Genomic DNA, 25,494 nt, shown 5'->3' on the forward strand with positions numbered 1-25,494 from the left:
ATAGCCTTATTTATAATTAGCTGTATTTGGCAAAATTTTGGTCCTCAATGCTCTACAACTTCGTACTTTACTGGTTTTTTTTAACTCTTTAGATTCGAGCGTCACTGATGAGTCTTTTGTAGACGAAACGTGCGTCTGGCGTAAATACAAAGTTTAATCCTGGTATCTATGATGAGTTTATTTGAATGGTTTTACTCTAGTAGGGGCCCTTTATAGGTTGCTGTTCGGTGTGAGCCTAGGTTCCGTGTTGAAGACCGTACATTGACCTATAATAATTTACTTTTATAAATTGTGACTTGAATAAAGAGTTGTCTCATTGGCACTTAAATTTCTTTCGATATCTATATACAGTGAAGTTTGATGATTACGACATATAAAAGTAACACTTTAACACGGATTATTTATCCACAAAGTTTTGGTATCTTCCAATGAACTTTTTTTTAAATGGAGATATATATCTCCAAATTGATACGATATCCCAGGGTTTGTATTTTCTATCATTATTTCCTAGATAGAAGTTGCTGCTCACAAGGAAGCTATTAAACAAAGAGTTCCATATGGTGAAGATGACATCATCCATAATAGATAAAAAGTATGCATTAATGTAGCCTCGTAAGGGTATAAGCACCCCTTAATCCGCCTCTACCACATGTGTTTTTTAACTGACTCAATATGTGGTGATAATTGCATTGATATCAAACACTCATCATTAGTCAACACTTTACAGTAGTATAATTTTTTATTGTTTGTGTAATATGCATGAGATATGAAGATATGATTGTAAAAGAAAAAAGCAAAAGTTACATTTTTTGTAAGGGACGAAACATCAGCAAGGTGGTTGTATTATTTGTAATTTAATAAGCATGGCATGACATATTTTTAGCTTTAGCCATTTCATTAGTAAAAAAGGATATCAATTTTAATTCTCAACAGCTTTTAGAATAAGAAAAAGAATTTGCACTCAAAAAATGTCCTCAATAAAACAGTTATTTATATATTCCATTGACATAATTATAAGTGTGCACCTTGAAGTGAAAGTATATACCAATTTTATGATACATTGTTACATTTTGTTTTTTACGATACATAATTACATTCTAAAAACGGTTTGTTATTTGATACAACGATCGACAAAGCAAGACAAACATATATAATGCAGTAGTCTCACAAAGTACTTAAGAATGTATGGTCTCCCATGCCTTTTTCCAGCTAATACATTCCGATATACACATATATTCCGCTTTTAATAAATCAACTGGACACTCATAGCCTGCTTTCAGTTGACCATTCAAATAAACATTGATAGAGTTTTTTGTCAGCACATCGATTCCCAAAGTAAAGGGTTTGTCGTAGTACAAATCCTTTACATTTTGGCACGTAATGTGTTCTTCAGTGCCCCACTTCTTTTTGATGCATGTATTCAATGCAACAAGGTTTGATGGGGCCCTAAAACAGACTTGCAAAGCGATATTTTCATAGTCAGCATGGCTGTTTTGAAAATTTATTGCAAATCCACTGAAATGAAGAAAAAATAATAGGAATTATTATTAATATGCATTAATATGCATAAATTAATAAAAACTGCAATATAGCGCCTTTAAAATAACAGTTACATCTATGATGCATTTTAATATAATTTTTTTCTGTAGTTTCGTTTCTTGTGTACTGTTTTTTTTTTAAACTATATTGATATTATTATTATATCTACATGTTATAAGTTTGTTTACGATACTTCAAAACTCTCGTTCTTTGATGGCATATCTTTCTGATAGATTTTGTTAAGATTTGTATTCATACTAACCCTTCAGTTGGTTTATGTCCTTTTGCACACTCGAATTCAAAGGAAACCTTCTGTTTTACTTTGAAATTATCCTGATTTGCCAATAGGTTAAACTTTAAATAGAAAAACAAAAATTCAATTGAATAACATTCAATGAAAAGAATGAAATAATAGTTTAATTTAGATACAATAATTTTAAAATATCTTGATGTGATGGGACATGATCCACTTTATAAATCTGTGACCTGATGACTAAAAATAATTCTAGTTCAATCTTAATTGAAGGAATTAAACTAACATATTCCAATTAGGTTGCATCTACGCGTTTAAAAGATTAATAGTCTTGCTTTAATGATTATAGGTAAAGATTAAAAAATTGAAACAAATGCAAAAGATACAACTACAAACATCTAAAATAACAATTTAATGTTAGCTTTATCAAATGTAGCTGGATTTCAGTCAAGATAACAAAGGATAATCTGAACAACGCCTAACTGAATACGTGTATAATTGGTGATGGATCATAGAATTATGATACGGTACACTACCCAAAATAATATATAGCAAGTCTTAAAGGATATAACATCACTAAAAAAATTAATAAAATATCAAATGTGAAATATTTCGGATATCCTTTATCAGTATGATTAAGATGTACTATGACTCATATCAATCTATTCTGATTATAAAACTATAACAATCTTGAAATTTATATAATAAAACAGTCTAACTCGAACATCATAAAAACGCTTCTACAACTCTAAAATTTGATTATCATATAGCTATTTACAACAGAGACTGCAGATATGCTTCGACTCTAAAACTTGAAAGATGATGACAGTTAAGTTGTTACAACAACGATTGCGTGGAAATACATTCCCAATAAACCGCACTGATCGAGCTAAACTGGCTTAATATTTCAATTTGAAAACGGTAACAGAGGCTGCGTATTTAAACATTCCAAATAAGTATATGTTATAATTGGGTTGAGTTCGAATCTCGGCGAGGGGAGAACAAAAAATTTGCAAAGGAAAATTTACAGAACTAACATTGTTGGGTTGACGTTTAGACGAGTTGTATATACAAAATGTACCCATCCATGTATCACCATCACTTCGCTGGTGATTCGATGGATAAATCTGTTGTAGAGTTGCCACTGCATCAGACGTTCTTATAAATATGATTATTTCTGTGACTGTATCTTGCATTAGTTTGTAGAATCCTTTACAGTAGATATTTCAGCTGATCTGTAACCATTCCATCTTTATACCTTATATATCATGTACTGTATTACGACGCTAGATAAAAACTGAAGAGGAAAGGTAGCACCCAACCACCGAAAGCTTTATCATTGTGAAGCCAAGGTGGTCGAGCGGTCTAGCGCGTCGGATACAGTGCAGGCGATTTGGTGTCACGATATCTCAGTAGCATGAGTTCAAATCCCGGCGAGGGAAGAACAAAAAAAATTGTGAAAGCAAATTTACAGATCTAACATTGTTGGGTTGATGTTTAGACGAGTTGTACATATATATATATATTCAAGAGTCTTATCTAAAAACGAGGGTACTTTTTATATGGCCTTCCCAATACCGTTTCGATCCCCAACATCACTGAAGAGACATTTATTGTCGAAATCCGGATCTGGTGTACTAAAAAAATATTGACACCGTATGTTTGTGGCATAACATCGTGGCCACAAGTTAAATTTCCTTTCTGTTTAGTATTAAATTTATATTAAGATCCATTTTGTTACATCTTGTGATCAATTTCATTTGGCAATCGCCAATGGCAGTCAGCAGGGTTAAAGAACATCAGTTGTTCGACCTGTTAGTCAAATGCGTTTTGTTTAAATATACTTTTTCACTTTTTTGGTCTTTTGGAAAATGTTGTTTGTGCTGTTTTTAGACCCTTCTACAACGAAATTTGTTTTACATGCACGTATAAAAAATTTTATCCAACGCAATCATAGGTTTGAACGTAGCTTTCAATTTAGACTCGTCTATATATATATATATATAGACGAGTCTAATATATACCAGTCTAAAGATTTACACAACGGTACTGATATAAGATGTTATAATACGAAAATGTTGTTATTAAATCGTGTATATATATTCGAATCCCGGCGAGGGAAGAACAAACAATTTGCAAAAGCAATTTTACAGATCTAACATTGTTGGGTTGATGTTTAGACGAGTTGTATATACAAAATGTACACAGCTATGTATCACCATCATTGCTGGTGATCCGATGGATAAATCTGTTGTAGAGTTGTCACTGACTCAGACGTACTAATAAATATAATGACTGTCTGTGACTGTATCTTGCATTAATTTGTAGGATCCATTACTATATATAGTTGAGCTGATCTGTAACAATAAAATCTCCATGCCTTATATATCATGTACTGTAGTACGACGCTAGATTAAAACTGATGAGGAAAGGGAACACATGACCACCGAAAGCTTTATTTTGAAGCCCAGGTGGTCGTGTGGTCTAGCGGGACGGCTACAGTGCAGGCGATTTGGTGTCACGATATCTCAGTAGCATGGGTTCGAATCCCGGCGAGGGAAGAACAAAAAATTTGCGTAGGCAAATTTACAGATCTAACATTGTTGGGTTGCTGTTTAGACGAGTTGTATATACATTATGTACACAGCCATGTATCACCATCACTGCTGGTGATCCGATGGATAACATTGTTGTAGAGTTGTCACTGGCTCAGACGTACTTATAAATATAATTATTTTCTGTGACTGTATATTACATTAATTTGTAGGATCCTTTACTATAGATAATTTAGCTGATCTGTAACAATAACATCTTCATGCCTTATATATCATGTACTGTAGTACGACGCTAGATTAAAACTGATGAGGGAAGGTAACACATGACCACCGAAAGCTTTATTTTGAAGCCCAGGTGGTCGTGTGGTCTAGCGGGACGGCTGCAGTGCAGGCGATTTGGTGTCACGATATCACAGTAGCATGGGTTCGAATCCCGGCGAGGGAAGAACCAAATATTTGCGAAAGCAAATTTACAGATCTAACATTGTTGGGTTGATGTTTAGACGAGTTGTATATACATTATGTACACAGCCATGTGTCACCATCATTGATGGCGATCCGATGGATACATCTGTTGTAGAGTTGTCACTGACTCAGACGTACTTATAAATATAATTATTTTCTGTGACTGTATATTACATTAATTTGTAGGATCCTTTACTATAGATAATTTAGCTGATCTGTAACAATAACATCTTCATGCCTTATATATCATGTACTGTAGTACGCCGCTAGATTAAAACTGACGAGGAAAGGTAACACACGGCCAGCGAAAGCTCTTTTTTTGAGAGCCCAGGTGGTCGTTTGGTCTAGCGGGACGGCTGCATTGCAGGCGATTTGGTGTCACGATATCACAGTAGCATGGGTTCGAATCCCGGCGAGGGAAGAACCAAATATTTGCGAAAGCAAATTTACAGATCTAACATTGTTGGGTTGATGTTTAGACGAGTTGTATATACATTATGTACACAGCCATGTATCACCATCATTGATGGCGATCCGATGGATACATCTGTTGTAGAGTTGTCACTGACTCAGACGTACTTATAAATATAATTATTTTCTGTGACTGTATATTACATTAATTTGTAGGATCCTTTACTATAGATAATTTAGCTGATCTGTAACAATAACATCTTCATGCCTTATATATCATGTACTGTAGTACGCCGCTAGATCAAAACTGACGAGGAAAGGTAACACACGGCCAGCGAAAGCTCTTTTTTTGAGAGCCCAGGTGGTCCTGTGGTCTAGCGGGACGGCTGCATTGCAGGCGATTTGGTGTCACGATATCACAGTAGCATGGGTTCGAATCCCGGCTAGGGAAGAACCAACAATTTTCGAAAGCAAATTTACAGATCTAACATTGTTGGGTTGATGTTTAGACGAGTTGTATATACATTATGTACACAGCCATGTATCACCATCATTGATGGCGATTCGATGGATACATCTGTTGTAGAGTTGTCACTGACTCAGACGTACTTATAAATATAATTATTTTCTGTGACTGTATATTAAATTAATTTGTAGGATCCTTTACTATAGATAATTTAGCTGATCTGTAACAATAACATCTTCATGCCTTATATATCATGTACTGTAGTACGCCGCTAGATTAAAACTGACGAGGAAAGGTAACACACGGCCAGCGAAAGCTCTTATTTTGTGAGCCAAGGTGGTCGTGTGGTCTAGCGGGACGGCTCCAGTGCAGGCGATTTGGTGTCACGATATCACAGTAGCATGGGTTCGAATCCCGGCGAGGGAAGAACCAAAAATTTGCGAAAGCAAATTTACAGATCTGACATTGTTGGATTGATGTTTAGACGAGCTGTATATATATATATATATAAAGTGCCTAGAAAATCAACCTAACGATGTTAGAGTAGATTTGATTCGTAACTTCCTCCCCGGCGCCGGGGCTGGGACCTGTACTTTATTTTCTAACTTCTACGACAACACCGCCTAGCATTGCGCAGAGACCTTATCCCCTCCTCTAACTCTAGCTTATAAAAAATAAGCTTTCGTTTCGAGAGGTGTTACCTTCTTGTAGGAATTAAACAAGGATCTCTGATACAATACACGAAGTATTTATTTTAGTGTACAGAAATGATCATCTACTCATCTCTTCAGTATAATTGCAGGATGCTAATCTATTTTTAGAAGCATACAATCACTGTAAATAAATATATGTTTATGTCTTCCTGTGTGTAGTGACAACTGCAAATTATACCTTGTCCATCGGATTTCTTATGATTAAAAAATACCAGGCCTTAGAATATGTATAAAGTGCCTAGAAAATCAACCTAACGATGTTAGAGTAGATTTGATTCGTAACTTCCTCCACGGCGCCGTGTATATATATGTACTGTAGTATGACGCTAGATTAAAACTGACGTGGAAAGGTAACACCACCGAAAGCCTCATTTTATGAAATCCAGGTGGTCGTGTGGTCTAGCAGGACGGCTACACTGCAGTCGATTTGGTGTCACGATATCTCAGTAGCATAGGTTCGAATCCCGGCGAGGGAAGAACAAAAACAAAATGCGAAAGCAAATTTACAGACCTAACATTGATGGGATGATTTTTAGACGAGTTGTATACTATAATACTATACTTTAATTTGAAAACAACGTTCAAACCTATGATTACGTTGGATCAACACCGCAATTTTTATACGTGTGAATGTAACAAAGTTCGTTGAAGAAGGGTCTAAATACAGCACAAACAACATTTTCCAAAAGACCAAAAGAGTGAAAAAATATATTTTAACAAAACGCATTTGACTAACAGGTTGAACAACTGATGATCTTAAACCCTGCTAACTCCCATTGACAATTTCCATATAAATTGATCACAAGGTGTAACAAAATGGATCTCTATGTTAATTCAAATACCAAGTAGAAAACAAAAGACTTGTGGCAAAGATGGTAGAACACAATATAAGGTGTTAATTTTTTTTTATAGGATAGGATGAACGGATTATATAAACCAGAGTATATAAGTAGTCTCAAAGAAGTAGGTCCGGTAAGGGCCGATTTTGGCCTCAGATTTTATCTGATGAAAATTTTTCGACACTTTTTAAATACTTAAGTGTCTATTTTAGTTGATTCAATAAGTATATGTAAAAGATTTTATCTGATTTACTCATTAAAAACGCCCCGATTCTAGCTTAAATATGATAAATCTATCAAATATGCCAAAAATTGTCACATTTTAGATGGTTTTTGTCAAAAATGACAGTGGCCGCATTCATGTTCATCTTCAACCTTTATATATGTTATGTATTATCATGAAACACAACTTACATTTCAATATTAAGAATGAACACGAATGCGGCCACTTTCATTTAAGACGGAAACCGTCTAAAATATAACTTAAATGATAAAATTGTGAAGATTTCAGTAATTTAGCATGACTTAATGATGCTAGTACTCGATATATGTACATTGTATTGTCAAACACAGCCCATATTTATTTAGCAGAAGCATTCTACTGCCCAATAAATAACTAAAAGTATACATTTTAACAATTTTGTAAAACTGAATGAAATTGAGAATGCTATATTTTGGGGCCAACAATGTGAGACCTTCAAATTTGCGTTTGCCATTTTTTGTTTTTCCTTCAGAGGGATTCGAACTCTTACTTTTGTTACATCATGACAACACCACTTGCACTGTGTTTAGCACGATAGACTCCCTCGATCACCCAGGCGAAATACAATTAAAGCATGTGATGGGCAATGTATTGCATTTCCTTGTCGGCATTATCTTGCACTGTAAAGTGCATGTAGATTGTATACCTTTCGTATTGATCAGCTATTTTGTCTGTCGTAAAGAATGATAATGTATATATATTTATACATGTATTTAAGAGAAAGAGAGGCGAAAGATACAAAAGGGACATTCAAACTCATAAGCCGAAAATAAAATGACAACGCCAAGGGAAAAGACAAACAGCACACAAAACAACGAAGAAAACAAAAGACTTAGCAAAACGAACTCACAAAAAAACATATCACATTTGACACCTATTTTCATTTTACTTTTCTTTTTACTTTAATAATATAACCCAAAGCAGTATATATGATATGCCAGTAGTTGTAAATACTTACATAAACCATGTTACTGACTGCGTATACTGTAACAAATAATTGAACAATGCATAAAATCATTTTAGTGCTGCATGACTTTCTTTTTTTGTTGCGAAGAAATATTATCCATAATGAAGAAGTGTTTAAATACTTTAATTTCGATCTGTGTAACGGTCTGCAATTTTTACAAAAGAAGTACGGTTTTATAGTCCTGATCTTATTTTCACAGATTTAAATTAATACGATATAAAAGATGAAGTATTGTAGTATATCCTTGTTGAATTATAATGTAAATGTTTTGAGTTTTTGTTATAATGTTTTTGTTTGTCTGTGTAATTATTTTGTTTTGTTTTGTTTTGTATGGTTTTTTTTGTGTGTATTTATTTGTTTCGCAATATTTTCATTAAAGAAATATCACAAATACTGTTCCTAATTCAATCCTGGTTTTAAAAGTCGGAAGTGCAAACAGAATGCTAAACAGGATAATTAAGAGATAACTGTATTGTATTTGAAGCTTTAAGGACGTCCATCGGTAGTTTTACTGTCGCAAATTTAGTTTACCTGGCGACGCGGAGCGGAGACAGCTAAACGGGTATTTGCGACAGTAAAACTACCGATGGACGCCCGCAAAGCTTCAAATACAATACAGTTATCTCTATTTTAATGCAAAACAAGTTTATAATTAAATTTCAATCATTATTTCGTTGTAAAATGTTCATTTAAGAAAATTCCGCGAAAAGATGTTATGTTCTTTGGTCCCTACACTAAATGACGTCATAGGTATGCTTCCGGCGTCAAACATAAACACCGGGCGTTTTCTGTCTTCTGTGCCGCTTCAGAATGTAATAAAATTTGATAAAAAGAAGATTTTTAGGCGCAACAATTGAGTTTTTTGTTTATTTATGTAGAAATAACATGTCAATAGATTCCAAAATTCAAAATGTCGGCTTCCTTAGTTACAGACAAGGCGATAGAGAATTTTACGCTTGCTGTTATCCAATCAGAACAATTGTTGCAAAATAATTGCATTAGAATATTTGATATGCATAAACTGATGATACAATATATCATACTTTCACAACTATTTATCAGTTAATGCAGTTTCAAAGATGAAATATGATGTAATGGCCTGCATGTACAACGTATACGACAGTTATCCGTTAGAATATGCAGAAATATACCGACAACCGTCATAAGTCAAATACATTTTCAAAAGCAGTTAACCGATGTTAAAAACTTCTAAATCTATTATCGAGATATCAAAATTCAAAAAAGAAATCGCATTAACTCCAAATGAAGCGCAACTTAATATATCAACAAACTAAAGATTTCCTGCAATTAACGAATGAACCTTCATAGTCATGCAAATCATTTCCAGTCCACATTTCACGATTAGAAATCATGGAATATGTCCTTAAATTTACATTGTGTACATAGCAGACACATTTTTGGGTAAATCACGGTCAAAGACCGGAAAAAGTTGATTTCGGATGCGTGAGACACAAACATGTCGTGTCGGTCAACCTTTTCCCGATGTTGTCAGGACATAAAAGTAGGCAGCTTAAATTTTGTGTTAGGAGCATACCATTATATGTAGGTCTTTAAAGTGTAGACATTTGCGTGTGTAACTTATTCTTTGAAATACTAAATACGTTACTTAAAAACAAGAATAGGAAAGTTAGCAATTACAAGCGCAACGTATAAAATAATATATGTATACGACATACGACGGATAAAGGAGTATTTTAGCCGTATTTGGCACAGCTTTTTGGAATTTTGAATCTTCAATGCTCTACAACTTCTATTGTTTGGCTTTATACATATTTTGATATGAGCGTCACTGATGAGTCTTATGTAGATGAAACGCGCATCTGGCGTACTAAATTATAATCCTGGTACCTTTGATAAATATTACTGCGGATAAATGGATATGGGTAGTTGATAATTGGGATGTTGAAATCTTCACGTTTATCATAGTTTCTAGTTTGAAGTCGTCTGTCTGATTCATTATAGAGGAAAAGATATAAATAACACATCTTAGTTGTGGTAGTTTTGTATGTGAGATACAAGCACCCACCAAACTGGTGTTATTTAGTAAAAGGATAACAACAATGTGCCGGACGTCAAGGAACTTTGGTAGAATGCTTTGTTCCTGTTTGTCTTCAATGACACGTTTTAGTTTTAATTCCGGTTGATATGAATACAAACCATGTCTGTCAGTTAGGGTTCACAATTAGCAACCACTAGAATACCCCAGGTCTATAGTAAAATCAATAAATCAGAATCAACAAAAATGTTACAAATCAAAACTTCTGCATTTCCATTATATCCTCCTCGGTGTATTGGAATCGGTGCAGTTTTTCATAATGTTATTTTTAATTTTTTTCACTAGCAAGACTTAATGCCTTCTTAATCTGGTATAAATACACCTAAGATAAAAAAAAATTAATGCAGTCATGTTTTGGTTAATAGTAATAATGACAATAATAATAAAAACTTACCGTAAATTCAAAAGTTTAACTTATTCTGTCAAAATATGTTGTGATGGCCACTTGAACTTCATCAATCTAAGCTATGCATACAACAAAATGAATCAAAAACTTACCAACAAAACCACTTCTTAACTGTTTAAAACGACATCCAGATAATACCTGTTTGAAGTGTGAAGACGTTTTTATATAAAAATTCCTATTTGTCACATGGGGTATTTGTGTTACGATGATTTTGTTTATCATATGTCCGCATTTAAATCACCCAAAAACTCAAAAACATAACACAGCTGAAAATTAAGTACGCCAGACTCGCATTTTTGGATAAGGCTTATCAGTCGAGCTCAGTTGAAAAAGATGGAAGGCCAAATTAATTATGAAATTGAAAAGCAATGGAAAAAACATTTCTTTTTAAAAGTTATGACAAATCTAATTTATAATATCATATATGCCTATGGTAGAAAAAAAACTATTCTGAATCAGAAGAATTGTTTTTCTCTCTTCTGATTTCAATACATTATTTGTATAAAAATGAGAATCTAGATAGCAAAATTATAAACACTCTTATTTAAGGTAGCACAATACACAGATTTTATACCTTCTATTTTCCAGTTTTAAAATGCTGTAACTTTCTTTATAATGCTTGATTTTTTTTTTATAAATAATCGATAGCTAACAGATTACTCTTTTTCAAATTAATGCAATGCTAGTATCATACAACAATTATGTAAGCAATCATAACGTTGACAGTGAAGTAAAACAATCTTTGTATTGTGCTACCTTAATGACGTGCCTTTTCCCCTATAGCAAATAAAAAATAAAAAAACACGGCTTATAATAAAGTACGCCAGACACGCATTTCAATATAAAGTTCGTCAGTGGGTCCGAGTACACAGTTATTTCGCAGTGCATTTCTTTAAGACAATAAATGAAAATTAAAAAAATCCCACCTGCGTTTTCTCAATAATATTTTTACAGTGTGTTGTACTACTTTTTATTATATTATATTAAAATTATATCAAAATTATAGAAAACTTCATCAGCTCTAACTCAAAATATGGACAGTTTTATGTTAATGGGGTCTTGAAATCTTTAGACAGCTTCCGAAGTGCTAATTTTTTACCTTTTTCAGCTGGACATAATCACTACTTTACATTAATATTTATGACCCAAATTTTTTACAGTGTCATTTCACCCTCCCCAACTTGCTATAAGAGGCATAAAACATGGAGAAATAAATTTGGAAGGGGTATAACAAAAATTGGTAAGTAACCCACTGTCCACACTAAGGACTATACTCGTGGACAACGAAAATCAAAGAACGATAACTGTGTACTCGGACCAGTGTAGCTTAGTTCACAACGTTGAAATACTAAAATAATTATGGAATGGAAAAGCAGTGATACTTTTTATTTAAACTTGTAAAAAAATTAGTTTATTTTATATATGTTAATGGTAGAAATAAACCTATTCAGAAGAATTGTTTTCAATACATTATTTGTATAAAAAAGAAAATTTAGATAGCAAAATTATAAACACTCTCATTTATTTACGCGGCTATTCCCGTATAGAAAATATTGTTTTCTCTCGCTAATTTGATAGTGTAGAATGTAAATGAAAAGAAATAACGAACTTACATGAGGAGAGTACACAATCGTAATGTACAAAAGAAAAGAGACATGTATAAATCTTAGTATGTTTTGTTATAAGGTGAGAATGAACAAAATTTATTACCTTTGTCATGTTTAAAAAGGGATACTCAAAGTTTTGACGTACTTATTTTGTTTCACGTTATGTTCCTTTATTGTAAAGAAACTATAAGAAGAACTTAACATTATGCGTTTCAAAAGTTGAACTGAACATTTGCGAAGTTTCTGAATTTCAGTGTAATACACTTACATGAACTCCAGAAAAACAAAATACTACAACATACACACATTTCGTTTCCTGACCGAATTAACAGTAATATGATATGAAAATGTCAAAGAAAAAATGTGTCTACCGAGATGACAAAAATGTGATATCAAATTTTGCAAAAGTGAAAAGCTTTACTGATAACCATTTACAAAAGGAGAAAAGATGATATCATGGTAATTTAATTTAAAAAGAGTCAAATGGTCATACATTTCAATTGTTATATATAGCTATTTTTCACTTTATAATGAACATTTTTAAAAGAATATCGGATTTTGTGTTTATATATTAACAAAGTGAAAGTATATATAAGTACAATTTTGTATTTGTGTCAGACGCGAGCTTTGTCTACAAAAGACTCATCAGTGACGCTAGAATAAAAAAAGTTAAAAAGGACAAATAAAGTACGAGGTTGAAGAGTATTGAGGACCAAAAAGTTCCAAAAAGTTTCGAGAAATACAGCTAATGTAATCTATTCCGGAGGTAGAAAAGCCTTTTTTTTTTTTAAATCAAAGATAAGTAAATGCTTAATGTAGGTTTATAACCATATCAATGATAATTCATGTCATTATGACTACTTGGCTGGTGATACCATTGGGGAATAAAAACTCCAACAGCATGTGCATCGACCCAGTGGTTGTAAATAAACTCAACACACTAGAATTGAAATTTTGTATTTGCGCAAGACGCACGTTACGTTGAAATATAACAGCATTGAGCATTCTCAAAAGTTTCGCCAAATACAGCATAGATAATCTATTCCTTAGTCGTTCAAAAATTAAACGTTTTATGAACAGTTTATTCATAGTTATGACCATATCCATGATAATTCATGTCAGCACAGAAATGTTGACTTCTAGGCTAATAGCTCTTGAATACCGAATGAGTTTGGAAATGTATACCAGTATCCCATATGCAGGCGAAGTGGTATATTGATACTTTCAAAATTAAAATCGACTCTTTTGTCATTAATTCCGATACTGAGATAAAAGATAAAGTCAAATTCGAGGTACCAGTCTGAAAATCAGACAAACAAATTCGGACCTATTGTTTTTTTTTAATTTGAAATTATGGAGGATAAATTTATGAAACCTATCTGAAAAGATTGATCGTTTATATGAAGAATATTATCAATTTATCTTACATGCATCTAAAATTAAATGATCTGGTTTTTATGACTTATTGATTTTGCCTGAATAAACTCCGAGTGATATAATTATTTTGTATGTGGGATTAACAGAGTGCTCATGTATTCATAATTCTTGTAAAAGACACTCGTAGTAGTACGATTTACATTCAAAGACACTATTATTTGAAGCTCGTTTTACTATGTCTAAAGAAATTATAGCTACAAGAACTATGCAAACCTAGGCGACTTTTTATTCTTGTTAAAAATATTTAAATATTATGTGGCAATAAATAAGATTTATTAGAGTAAAAATAAACAGAATGTCGCTAAAAGACGTTGTATGATGAAGGGTTCTCTTTTACATGAGAGCAAATGTAGAGGCTGTGTACATAATGTATATACAACTCGTCTAAACATCAACCCAACAATGTTAGATCTGTAAATTTGCTTTCGCAAATTTTTGGTTCTTCCCTCGCCGGGATTCGAACCCATGCTACTGTGATATCGTGACACCAAATCGCCTGCACTGCAGCCGTCCCGATAGACCACACGACCACATGGGCTCTATAAAAAGAGCTTTCGCATGGGTTCGAATCCCGGCGAGGGAAGAACCAAAAATTTGCAAAAGCAAATTTACAGATCTAACATTGTTGGGTTGATGTTTAGACGAGTTGTATATACATTATGTACACAGATATGTATCACCATCATTGATGGCGATCCGATGGATACATCTGTTGTAGAGTTGTCACTGACTCAGACGTACTTATAAATATAATTATTTTCTGTGACTGTATATTACATTAATTTGTAGGATCCTTTACTATAGATAATTTAGCTGATCTGTAACAATAACATCTTCATGCCTTATATATCATGTACTGTAGTACGCCGCTAGATTAAAACTGACGAGGAAAGGTAACACACGGCCAGCGAAAGCTCTTTTTTGAGAGCCCAGGTGGTCGTGTGGTCTAGCTGGACGGCTGCAGTGCAGGCGATTTGGTGTCACGATATCACAGTAGCATGGGTTCGAATCCCGGCGAGGAAAGAACCAAAATTTGCGAAAGCAAATTTACAGATCTAACATTGTTGGGTTGATGTTTAGACGAGTTGTATATATATATATATCGTTTCGATCCCTAACATCACTGAAGAGACATTTATTGTCGAAATCCGGATCTGGTGTACTAAAAATTATTGACACCTTATGTTTGTGGCATAACATCGTGGCCACAAGTAAAAAAAATTCTGTTTAGTATTAAATTTATACTAAGATCCATTTTGTTACATCTTGTGATCAATTTTATTTGGCAATCGCCAATGGCAGTCAGCAGAGTTAAAGAACATCAGTTGTTCGACCTGTTAGTCAAATGCGTTTTGTTTAAATATACTTCTTCACTTTTTTGGTCATTTGGAAAATGTTGTTTGTGCTGTTTTTAGACCCTTCTACAACGAAATTTGTTTTACATGCACAAGTATAAAAATTGCGGTTTTTATCCAACACAATCATAGGTTTGAACGTAGTTTTCAATTTAGACTCGTATAGACGCGTTGTATATACATTATGTAGATAGCCATGTATCACCATCATTGATGGCGATCCGATGGATATATCTGTTGTAGAGTTGTCACTGACTCAGACGTACTTATAAATATAATTATTTTCTGTGACTGTATATTACATTAATTTGTAGGATCCTTTACTATAGATAATTTAGCTGATCTGTAACAATAACATCTTCATGCCTTATATATCATGTACTGTAGTACGCCGCTAGATTAAAACTGACGAGGAAAGGTAACACACGGCCAGCGAATGCTCTTTTATGAGAGCCCAGGTGGTCGTGTGGTCTAGCGGGACGACTGCAGTGCAGGCGATTTGGTGTCACGATATCACAGTAGCATGGGTTCGAATCCCGGCGAGGGAAGAACCAAAAAAAAATTTGCGTTGGCAAATTTACAGATCTAACATTGTTGGGTTGATGTTTAGACGAGTTGTATATACACTATGTACACAGACATGTATCACCATCATTGATGGCGATCCGATGGATACATCTGTTGTAGAGTTGTCACTGACTCAGACGTACTTATAAATATAATTATTTTCTGTGACTGTATCTTACATTAATTTGTAGGATCCTTTATTATAGATAATTTAGCTGATCTGTAACAATAACATCTTCATGCCTGATATATCATGTACTGTAGTACGCCGCTAGATTAAAACTGACGAGGAAAGGTAACACACGGTCAGCGAAAGCTCTTTTATGAGAGCCCAGGTGGTCATGTGGTCTAGCGGGACGGTTGCAGTGCAGGCGATTTGGTGTCACGATATCACAGTAGCATGGGTTCAAATCCCGGCGAGGGAAGAACCAAACATTTGCGAAAGCAAATTTACAGATCTAACATTGTTGGGTTGATGTTTAGACGAGTTGTATATACATTATGTACACAGCCATGTATCACCATCATTGATGGCGATCCGATGGAAACATCTGTTGTAGAGTTGTCACTGACTCAGACGTACTTATAAATATAATTATTTTCTGTGACTGTATATGACATTAATTTGTAGGATCCTTTATTATAGATAATTTAGCTGATCTGTAACAATAACATCTTCATGCCTTATATATCATGTACTGTTGTACGCCGCTAGATTAAAACTGACGAGGAAAGGTAACACACGGCCAGCGAAAGCTCTTTTATGAGAACCCAGGTGGTCGTGTAGTCTAGCGGGACGGCTGCAGTGCAGGTGATTTGGTGTCACGATATCACAGTAGCATGGGTTCTATTCCCGGCGAGGGAAGAACCAAAAATTTGCGTAGGCAAATTTACAGATCTAACATTGTTGGGTTGATGTTTAGACGAGTTGTATATACATTATGTACACAGCCATGTATCACCATCATTGATGGCCATCCGAAGGATACATCTGTTGTAGAGTTGTCACTGACTCAGACGTACTTATAAATATAATTATTTTCTGTGACTGTATATTACATTAATTTGTAGGATCCTTTACTATAGATAATTTAGCTGATCAGTAACAATAACATCTTCATGCCTTATATATCATGTACTGTAGTACGCCGCTAGATTAAAACTGACGAGGAAAGGTAACACACGGCCAGCGAAAGCTCTTTTATGAGAGCCCAGGTGGTCGTGTGGTCTAGCGGGACGGCTGCAGTGCAGGCGATGTGGTGTCACGATATCACAGTGGCATGGGTTCGAATCCCGGCGAGGGAAGAACCAAAAATTTGCGTAGGCAAATTTACAGATCTAACATTGTTGGGTTGATGTTTAGGCGTGTTGTATATACATTATGTACACAGCCATGTATCACCATCATTGATGGCGATCCGATAGATACATCTGTTGTAGAGTTGTCACTGACTCAGACGTACTTATAAATATAATTATTTTCTGTGACTGTATATTACATTAATTTGTAGGATCCTTTACTATAGATTATTTACCTGATCTGTAACAATAACATCTTCATGCCTTATATATCATGTACTGTAGTACGCCGCTAGATTAAAACTGACGAGGAAAGGTAACACACAGCCAGCGAAAGCTCTTTTATGAGAGCCCAGCGAAAGCAAATTTACAGATCTAACATTGTTGGGTTGATGTTTAGACGAGTTATATATATTATATATATATATATATATATAAAATATATATATATATATATATACACCAGACATATATATATATATATACACCAGACGATTAAGACAATTATATCATTAATATAATTTCGATTATACACACAGTATTTGATTCGTGTCTTCGTTCTGTCAGGACATTTTATGATAGATAAATATAGATAATAATAGTGCATTGACTTGAAGCATGATGCTTAGAAACGGGGAAATGCGAAGCTCCACCGAGCTATTTCCCCGTGTCGGGCCGAATCCTTACATCGTTGATATGTCAAGTCACTGCACTATTATTGTCTTTATACTGCAATGTAGAAACAAGATTTCCAATTGTTGATAAATGTATTAATAATATTTATTTCATTCGAAAGGTGGGAAAATAAATCTCCCTTTAAAAAGGCCTTATATCAGGTGGAGATATATACAACGCAATGAAATTCACATTACCATCGATGGTGAACGAATTCGTTTGAGTATGGACTAAAACATCAACAAATAAGCGTAAAACACAATGATTTATTGGTTTTAAGCAAAACATATCTACCAGTGAAATATTTTTTTTCTAGAAATTGTAAAGAAATAGGTTTGGAGTCGTTGTATACAATGGAAACAAGAACAGTTTGAACAGGTCGTATGGATAATTAGATATAGTTTTAGAATTTTCTATTTAAATATTGCGGATTCGTTAATATTCAACAAAAAACACATTTTCAATAGACTTTGTTTGGAAAACCACAAAAACAAACATCCCTGAAAATGCAAGTTTTTAGCAATCCACGAAATAAATGAATCCAGTATTCACGAGGAAAAGTGATATCGGGTAAGTGACTGTATCTAACATAGAAATATAAGAAATATACAGTCAACCCATTAGAAATTTTACCTGTATTTACTTTTTAATACCAATCAATTTAAAAATATCAACCCCGACACAAGAAGACCGAAATGAGTAGCCACAACATAAATTGCAGATATGATATTCCATACTGACTAATTAAATGATAGCCATATATAATCACAAGCACTTAAGATCCATCTCCCCGTTTTATTTTGATAAATTCTCAATTGTCAATTTTGTGTTTTGTATACCGTTGGTTGTCCTTTCTGTCCTCCTTGACAGCTTAGTCAATAAGTTTGACAGCTGTATGAATATGTCATCGACTCTTGAGTTTGAATAACACTTTGACATCCTCAGCTTCTCCTTTGTCAAATCTAAAAAATATGGCGTCGAGTTGAATAAGATATATTGATTTGACTGCAGTATAAAAAAAATCATCCTTAACACCGGCTCCGGAAGTTACTTAATCTGAACGTTATCATTGATAATGCGCTGCATTTAAACCCTAGATGAGGGAAGTCATCACGCAATACATGAAAACAATAATCTTAATCATTTAATTGTATAACTTGCTCAAAGTTGTGAAGGACTAGAAAAGTGAAGGCTGGCACAGGTGATACAATGTCGCAGATCCTTTGTAAATCCTGCTAATGAATGGTCAAAACAATAATGTTTAGTGAAAGTATAATAATTGTTGTCGTACATTTATAGGAATGTCATAAATACACGTTGATATGAATGCATGTTAGTATAATCAATATTTTATGACCGACAGAGAATAGCATTATTTTCAAATGCTACCGCACAATCATGCACCGCATTCGACTGACAAAAGTTTCATATTATATAACAGCATGGTGCAAGCAAATTTGTAACAATGGCACAGAAACAAGGGTTTAAGTTACGCTGTTAAAAGAATTTGCAACATTATTTGGCTATTAAGATAGAGTAAATATATATACCTGAACGATTGCAACCACTGTGATTTTGCTTCACGAACGCCATGAATTGTGAACTATTTACTTTTTTTCTTTAATCATGAAACATCTATTTATTAAATTGAATTAATATCATTAGGCATATTTGTTTTATTGTCAAACAATTTCAAATGATAACATCTTCAAAAGCTTGAGAAGTTCACATGAATACGGATTTAATGAGATCGAAGTATTCACCTGCAAGTGAATAATTCATAATCATTGTTTCTTAGCTAATTTTGACAACATTGAACTATTCTGGCTGCTAAAAGCAAATCATTATTTCACTATTTCATCTTCATTTATGATTGAACCAAAAAAAATATCGTATTTTAGATTTTTACATATCTCGTAGCTAGTGCCCTTACAACTACTCTTCATCACAAATACATAAAATCGTTTGGCCTGCATTTGGTTTATAAGTGGGTCAGTCGAGTTTTTACATCATCTAATTTACATATTTCTACATAATTCGAATTCTTTTTTGACAAGATATATTTTCATTTGATATCAGATAACATTCTATTTAAGAAAAAAATAAGTTTCACTGTCAATCATTTTCTCAAAACAAGTAACCTGATAAATGATGAAACATATTGTGTTATAGTCTACCCATTACAAATTTTTAAATTATTTCAGATATTATATGACAATGTTGTCCTGATATTGAAATAGTGAATGCAGAAGAGAAGATTTTGTAATGAAGAGGGAAAGTCATACTACTATATTAAGTTAAAAGCATTAATTTAAAATATGAGAAACTTTTTAACTCTTAAATGTTGTAAATTTTCTAAATTCTTTTAAGAGCTTGATTTAAACAAAAAGTAAAACACAATACTATTAGCGGGACACAACTATTGAATAGTTGCAGAATTATTATTGGAAAAAACTGTAGATGGGATACTATAGCTTATATCAATATATAATGGCGTAAATACAAAATTTATCTATGATGAGTTTATTTACGACCACTAGGTCGATGCCACTGCTGGTAGAGTTTTAATTCCCCGAGGCTGTCACCATCCCAGTTGTTGATACGGTCATATTTATAAATTAACTGTTTACAAAACTTTTAATTTTTAAAAATGCTTAGGATTTTCTAACTAAGGAATAGATTACCGTAGCTGTATTTGGCAAAGCCTTTAGGAATTTTGGTCCTCAATGCTCTTCAACTTCGTACTTTTTTTGGCCTTTTTAACTTTTTTGGATTCGAGTGTCACTGATGAGTCTTTTGTAGACGAAACGCACGTCTGGCATAAATACAAAATTTAATCCTGGTATCTATGAAAAGTTTATTTATTATACATTGAAAACATCGACACTGCAAACTTTTTAGAATTAAGCAAAATGTAGGTGTTGCATTGATAGATCGTTTGTAAGATTTTAAGAAGATTCAAAGATAATATAACGGAGCATTTCCATTAAATGATGGTACAATATTTGTGATTCTGTTTTTATTCTTCAACCCAGTGACAAAAACAGAAATACATACTTCTTCTATTTAGTCATAAATGCATGATTTTTTATAAGTTGTTGAAATTGTTATCGGAAAATGCATGTACTCTTAGATCTGTACTTATAGTCTCTTTATGGGGAGATATACAAGGACTCGAACATGTTCACTCAGTGTTTTTGTTAGATATTTTCTATTTGTTCTCGTCTGATGAATTAAACCTTTTTTTAACTGATTTTTATAGTGCGTTGTAATGTTGTACTGTTAAATAAACGTCTCAGTTTACAGGGAGGGTTAGGATACCGCTTACATATTTAACCCTGCCACATTCGTTATGTATGTGCCTTCAGAAGTCAGGAGCATATAATTTAGGGGTTATCGTTTGTTGATGTGTTACATATTTGTTTTTCGTTCATTTTATTTTTACATAAATTTCTCGTTTGAATTATTTTACATTTGTCATTTCGGGGTCTCTTATAGCTAACTATGTGGTATGGGCTTTGCTCATTGTTGAAGGCTTTATGGTGACCTATAGCTGTTAATGTCTGTGTCATTTTGTCTCATTTGGAGAATTGTCTTATTGAATAATCAGCTCATCAGCTATCACTGAGTGATATTGTTTAGGTTAGCTATAAACGATTCGGGAATTTTAAAGTCGCATTGTTGTCATGAAATATTTTAACTATAATTTTTACTATTTTTGCCAATTTCAATTTGTACCTTTAACTTATACTAAGACGTGTTTCGTCTAACGGATAACTATGTATACTGTAAACCAATTATGAATCTAGGACGCTGAAATAACTGATATACATGATCTTTGTCTTCTGTTTTTCTTAATAAACTTGCAATTTCTTTTCTGTTACAATTAAAATGAATCATATATTTTAGACTTATATTATCGATGAAGTTTTCAGCCACAGAATTGTTATCTAGAAATGTTTTAACAGTCAAACCTTGTCTTCATTTAGTTATAAATATACACAAAAAAGTAAACGACAAAGAGAAATTCTTTTAATATACACATGGAAAAAAGTATTGCAACACTTAATTGAAATTCAATTTAAAAAAACACTTTTCATTTTTTTGTTAAATAATTTGTTGAAATAGAACTCGTTAAACATTATTTAAAATATCACCGGAGTTTAATTAATAACTATCGACTCTATCAGGTCTTATCTGCACATGCAGCTACTGTACTCGTAAACATTAAAACAGATGTTTTTATCCTCATTGTTTTCAACACTTGAAATAACCAAGTTTATAAATTGATGTTATTGACACCTTGTAATTGGTCATCCACAACTCATAACTGCAGCTAGATGGCAGATATCCAGCATGAGGGAAGCAGGTATGTCGCTGTGATAATTGCACGTATTATTGGTCATCACCATTCCACTATAAGTCGTTTTGAGAATAAAAGTCAGGCAAGAAACATTGTTAAAGACCTTCCGAGGTCAAAGAGACCCCTATAACAACTGCTAGGGAAAATAAAGCATAATGAAGGTTGGTCAGAAGGAAACCCATTGCAAACAATACAATCCTAAAAAGGGAATGATGACCATACAGGAGCCTTTAAACAAGAACTGTTCGAGATCGGCTCATCGTTACTGGTTATCGTGCGATAATACCGTTTCGGGGACCTTTGCCTACGAACAGACACACAGATGCCCGTATCCAATATAGTGCAGAGCTCGCAAACGTTGGAAATTAGCGTCGTGGAGGAAACCATTGTTCCAATGGAATCCGGTTTCTCTTTTGTGGCCCAATCGTAGTCCGAATTTGAACCATATCGAGCATATATGGGCCACTATTGGGTGTAAAGTGCACGAAAGCACACCCCAGTTCAAACAGGTCATGAAATAAACAATACCCTTCGTCAAGAATAGTTTCTGCTAGCTTAGCAACAAATTAGTCAACTAATGGCAGAAATCAGAAGACGTTAAGATGCGGTTATCCGTTTGAGTGGAGGCTGGAGTTCTTTTGCGCATAACAATCAACCATGATGTAATCATTCATCTAAAGATTAATTTTGATATGTCTGACATTGTAGAGTTTTACTATAGTAAAAGTTGTAAAATGCATTATTTTGTACAAAAAACCACTTCATTTTGTTATTAAAATTTTGGTAAGATAAAACTTTTTTTTCATCCAATTTTTATTCGTTTTAAAGCCAATGTTATCATTAACTACGTTTCAATATTATTTTACAAATATTTTATCATATTCCATCTAAATTAAGAGACTGATTTTTCAAGTTTTAAAAAATCGTCGTGTTGCAATACTTTTTTCCATGTGTATATATCATTGAACACTGCTGTGACTCAATCAATTAATTTTCTTTTTTTGTGTTTAAATATATCACACACCTGTCTGTCTGATATAGAACAGCCAAACAAACCAATAATAAAAATAAGAGAAGCTTTTCTACAACTATTGACACCCATTGTAAAAAGTAAAACAACAACAATACCTAACGCAACGGAAAATTAAAAACGGATATTTAAAAATGTCAAAATCAAAAGCCCAAACACATCAGGCAAAAAGAAAACAACTTTCATATTTCTGACTTGATAGAGGCATTTCCTTATGTACAAAATAGTGAATTAAACCTGATTAAATAGCTAGCTAAACCTCTCATATGTATGAGAGTCGCAAATAATTCCATTATAATGACAACAGTTTGAGCGCACACAGACATAATTATATCACCAAAGAGTTAGTTGTTTCTTTTGGATGTACACATACTTTTAACATCTAATATATACCTATAAAAAAGAAGATGTGGTATGATTGTCAATGAGACAACTGTCCGCAAGAGACCAAAATGACACAGACATTAACAACTTTAGGGCACTGTATGGCCTTCACCAATGAGCAAAGCCCATACCGCATAGTCACCTATAAAAGGCCCCGCATAGTCAGCTATAATAGGCCCCGCATAGTCATCTTCATAAATTATAACTTGTTTCACCCCGCCACATTATTTATGTATGTGCCTGTCCCAAGTCAGGAGCCTATAATTCAGTGGATTTTGTTTATGTGTAGCATATTTGTTTTTCGTTTATTTTTTATATAAATAAGGCCGTTAGTTATCTCGTTTGAATTGGTTTACATAGTCATATCGAGGCCTTTTATAGCTGACTATGTACAGACTTACATGTCCAGTTGGAAAAGTGTTAATAACTGGCATCTACTAGATATATAAACGTTAAATGCTTTGTATGCTTAGTTAAAGGAGTCATAAAGAAAAGTTGAGCTGACGTAGAACGTTTTGATTGATTTGATTTAACCAAAACATTAATACACTATCTGAGGTGCTTCTAACATAAACTACAACTCCTAACACTTGAATTTGTCATCGAAATGCAACAAAATGAGCAGTGGTGAGATCAAATAAATATTTTTATCAAATAATCTGCAAGTACACTACTCGATTAAAAACCATGATTAAAGTAATTTCTGATTCAAATTGTTTTTTTTTCTCTCGTTAATATTTTGGCGTAGCGTGATGTTCCTCTCGTTAAATATATAGTATTTGTATGACTAGATAACCAACCCAATGAAACATATAGCACATTAAACAGTGAATGATTTCATTTCTGGTTTTTGTTTACTTCGTGGTATTCAATTTGTGTTTTTATTTTTTGTGTAGTGTATTGTAAAATATTTCCTTTGTTGTAGACACAAAGTTGTGTAAACTCTTTGATTAACGAGTTGACGTCACGCAAGTAAAATTCAATATTTCTACAGTATTTATCAATCAATCGATCTATGTTAGTTGGGTTATTTTTTAATTTATCCTTGTCATATTCCTTTTCTTGACAATCGTTGACATATATACATTTAGAAACTAAAGTTGTTTATACAAGCAAAAATGATTTATAAACATGACCATATGACTTTTTCTTAAGTCATTTTAACAAATTAAAATATATGTCTATTATTGTAATTGAAGCAAACATTATTTTCTATGCATAATCATTTCCTTTTGAACATATATTTCTAAAAAATGACACGTTGTTTAAACCATCGAACACGGGAATGTCACGATTCAAAAAGTCAAATTTCAATTTAAATTGAAAGAACTAGACATGAAATATTAAATGCAATATATTTATAATATTGAAATGCAGGTCAAAATTGAAAATAGCAAATTCAACATTATCTTATTTTTGTGACGTCCCAAATGTAAGTTAAGTTAAGCTAATTTTTATATTCAAAATATTCCAGTAACACTTGCCACAGCATTGACCAGTTAGGACAGAGTATCTATGCATTTTGGTAATTGGCTGATATAACATGATGATGCTAAACTGAAAATATTAAGTTGGTCATATTAGTAAACTATTGGTTAAGACTCTGAAGTTATGTTGTCCTAAACACATGTTGAAATGAAGTGTTGTTGACGATTTTCAGGTTACCAGATTAACAAAATTCAATCCTAAATTTATACAATGTTTTGGTATTTGAATTATTGAGCAAGTACAGAGAAAGGGAAAGCATAACTATTTTCTATTGTTTGGTCGCCTGACTTAAAAGCGAGGATAAAGTATCATTCTCAATGGATATGAAGAGTGTTT

The 25,494-nt window shown here is 33.2% G+C and overlaps 1 protein-coding gene across 1 annotated transcript; it reads right to left on the bottom strand.

Annotated features, from left to right (window-relative positions):
- Positions 1-726: 726 nt before the first annotated feature.
- On the bottom strand, positions 727-11,143 carry LOC139491166 (uncharacterized). Its single transcript, XM_071278585.1, has 4 exons — positions 11,046-11,143; positions 8,462-8,487; positions 1,802-1,893; positions 727-1,515 (listed from the first exon to the last, which is right to left on the bottom strand). The coding sequence occupies exons 2-4, from the start codon at positions 8,468-8,470 to the stop codon at positions 1,176-1,178; spliced, it is 441 nt and encodes a 146-aa protein (XP_071134686.1). The 5' UTR covers positions 8,471-8,487; positions 11,046-11,143; the 3' UTR covers positions 727-1,175.
- Positions 11,144-25,494: the final 14,351 nt, after the last annotated feature.

The sequence above is a fragment of the Mytilus edulis genome, chromosome 10 (genome assembly GCF_963676685.1).
Source record: "Mytilus edulis chromosome 10, xbMytEdul2.2, whole genome shotgun sequence".
Taxonomy (NCBI): Eukaryota; Metazoa; Mollusca; class Bivalvia; order Mytilida; family Mytilidae; genus Mytilus; species Mytilus edulis.

What these genes read in the sequence shown, in the direction of transcription:
- LOC139491166 (XM_071278585.1), bottom strand. An exon ending in GGACATAAACCAACTGAAGG is followed by an intron (nt 1,516 to 1,801) that starts GTTAGTATGAAT and finishes TCTTCATTTCAG; the next exon opens with TGGATTTGCAATAAATTTTC.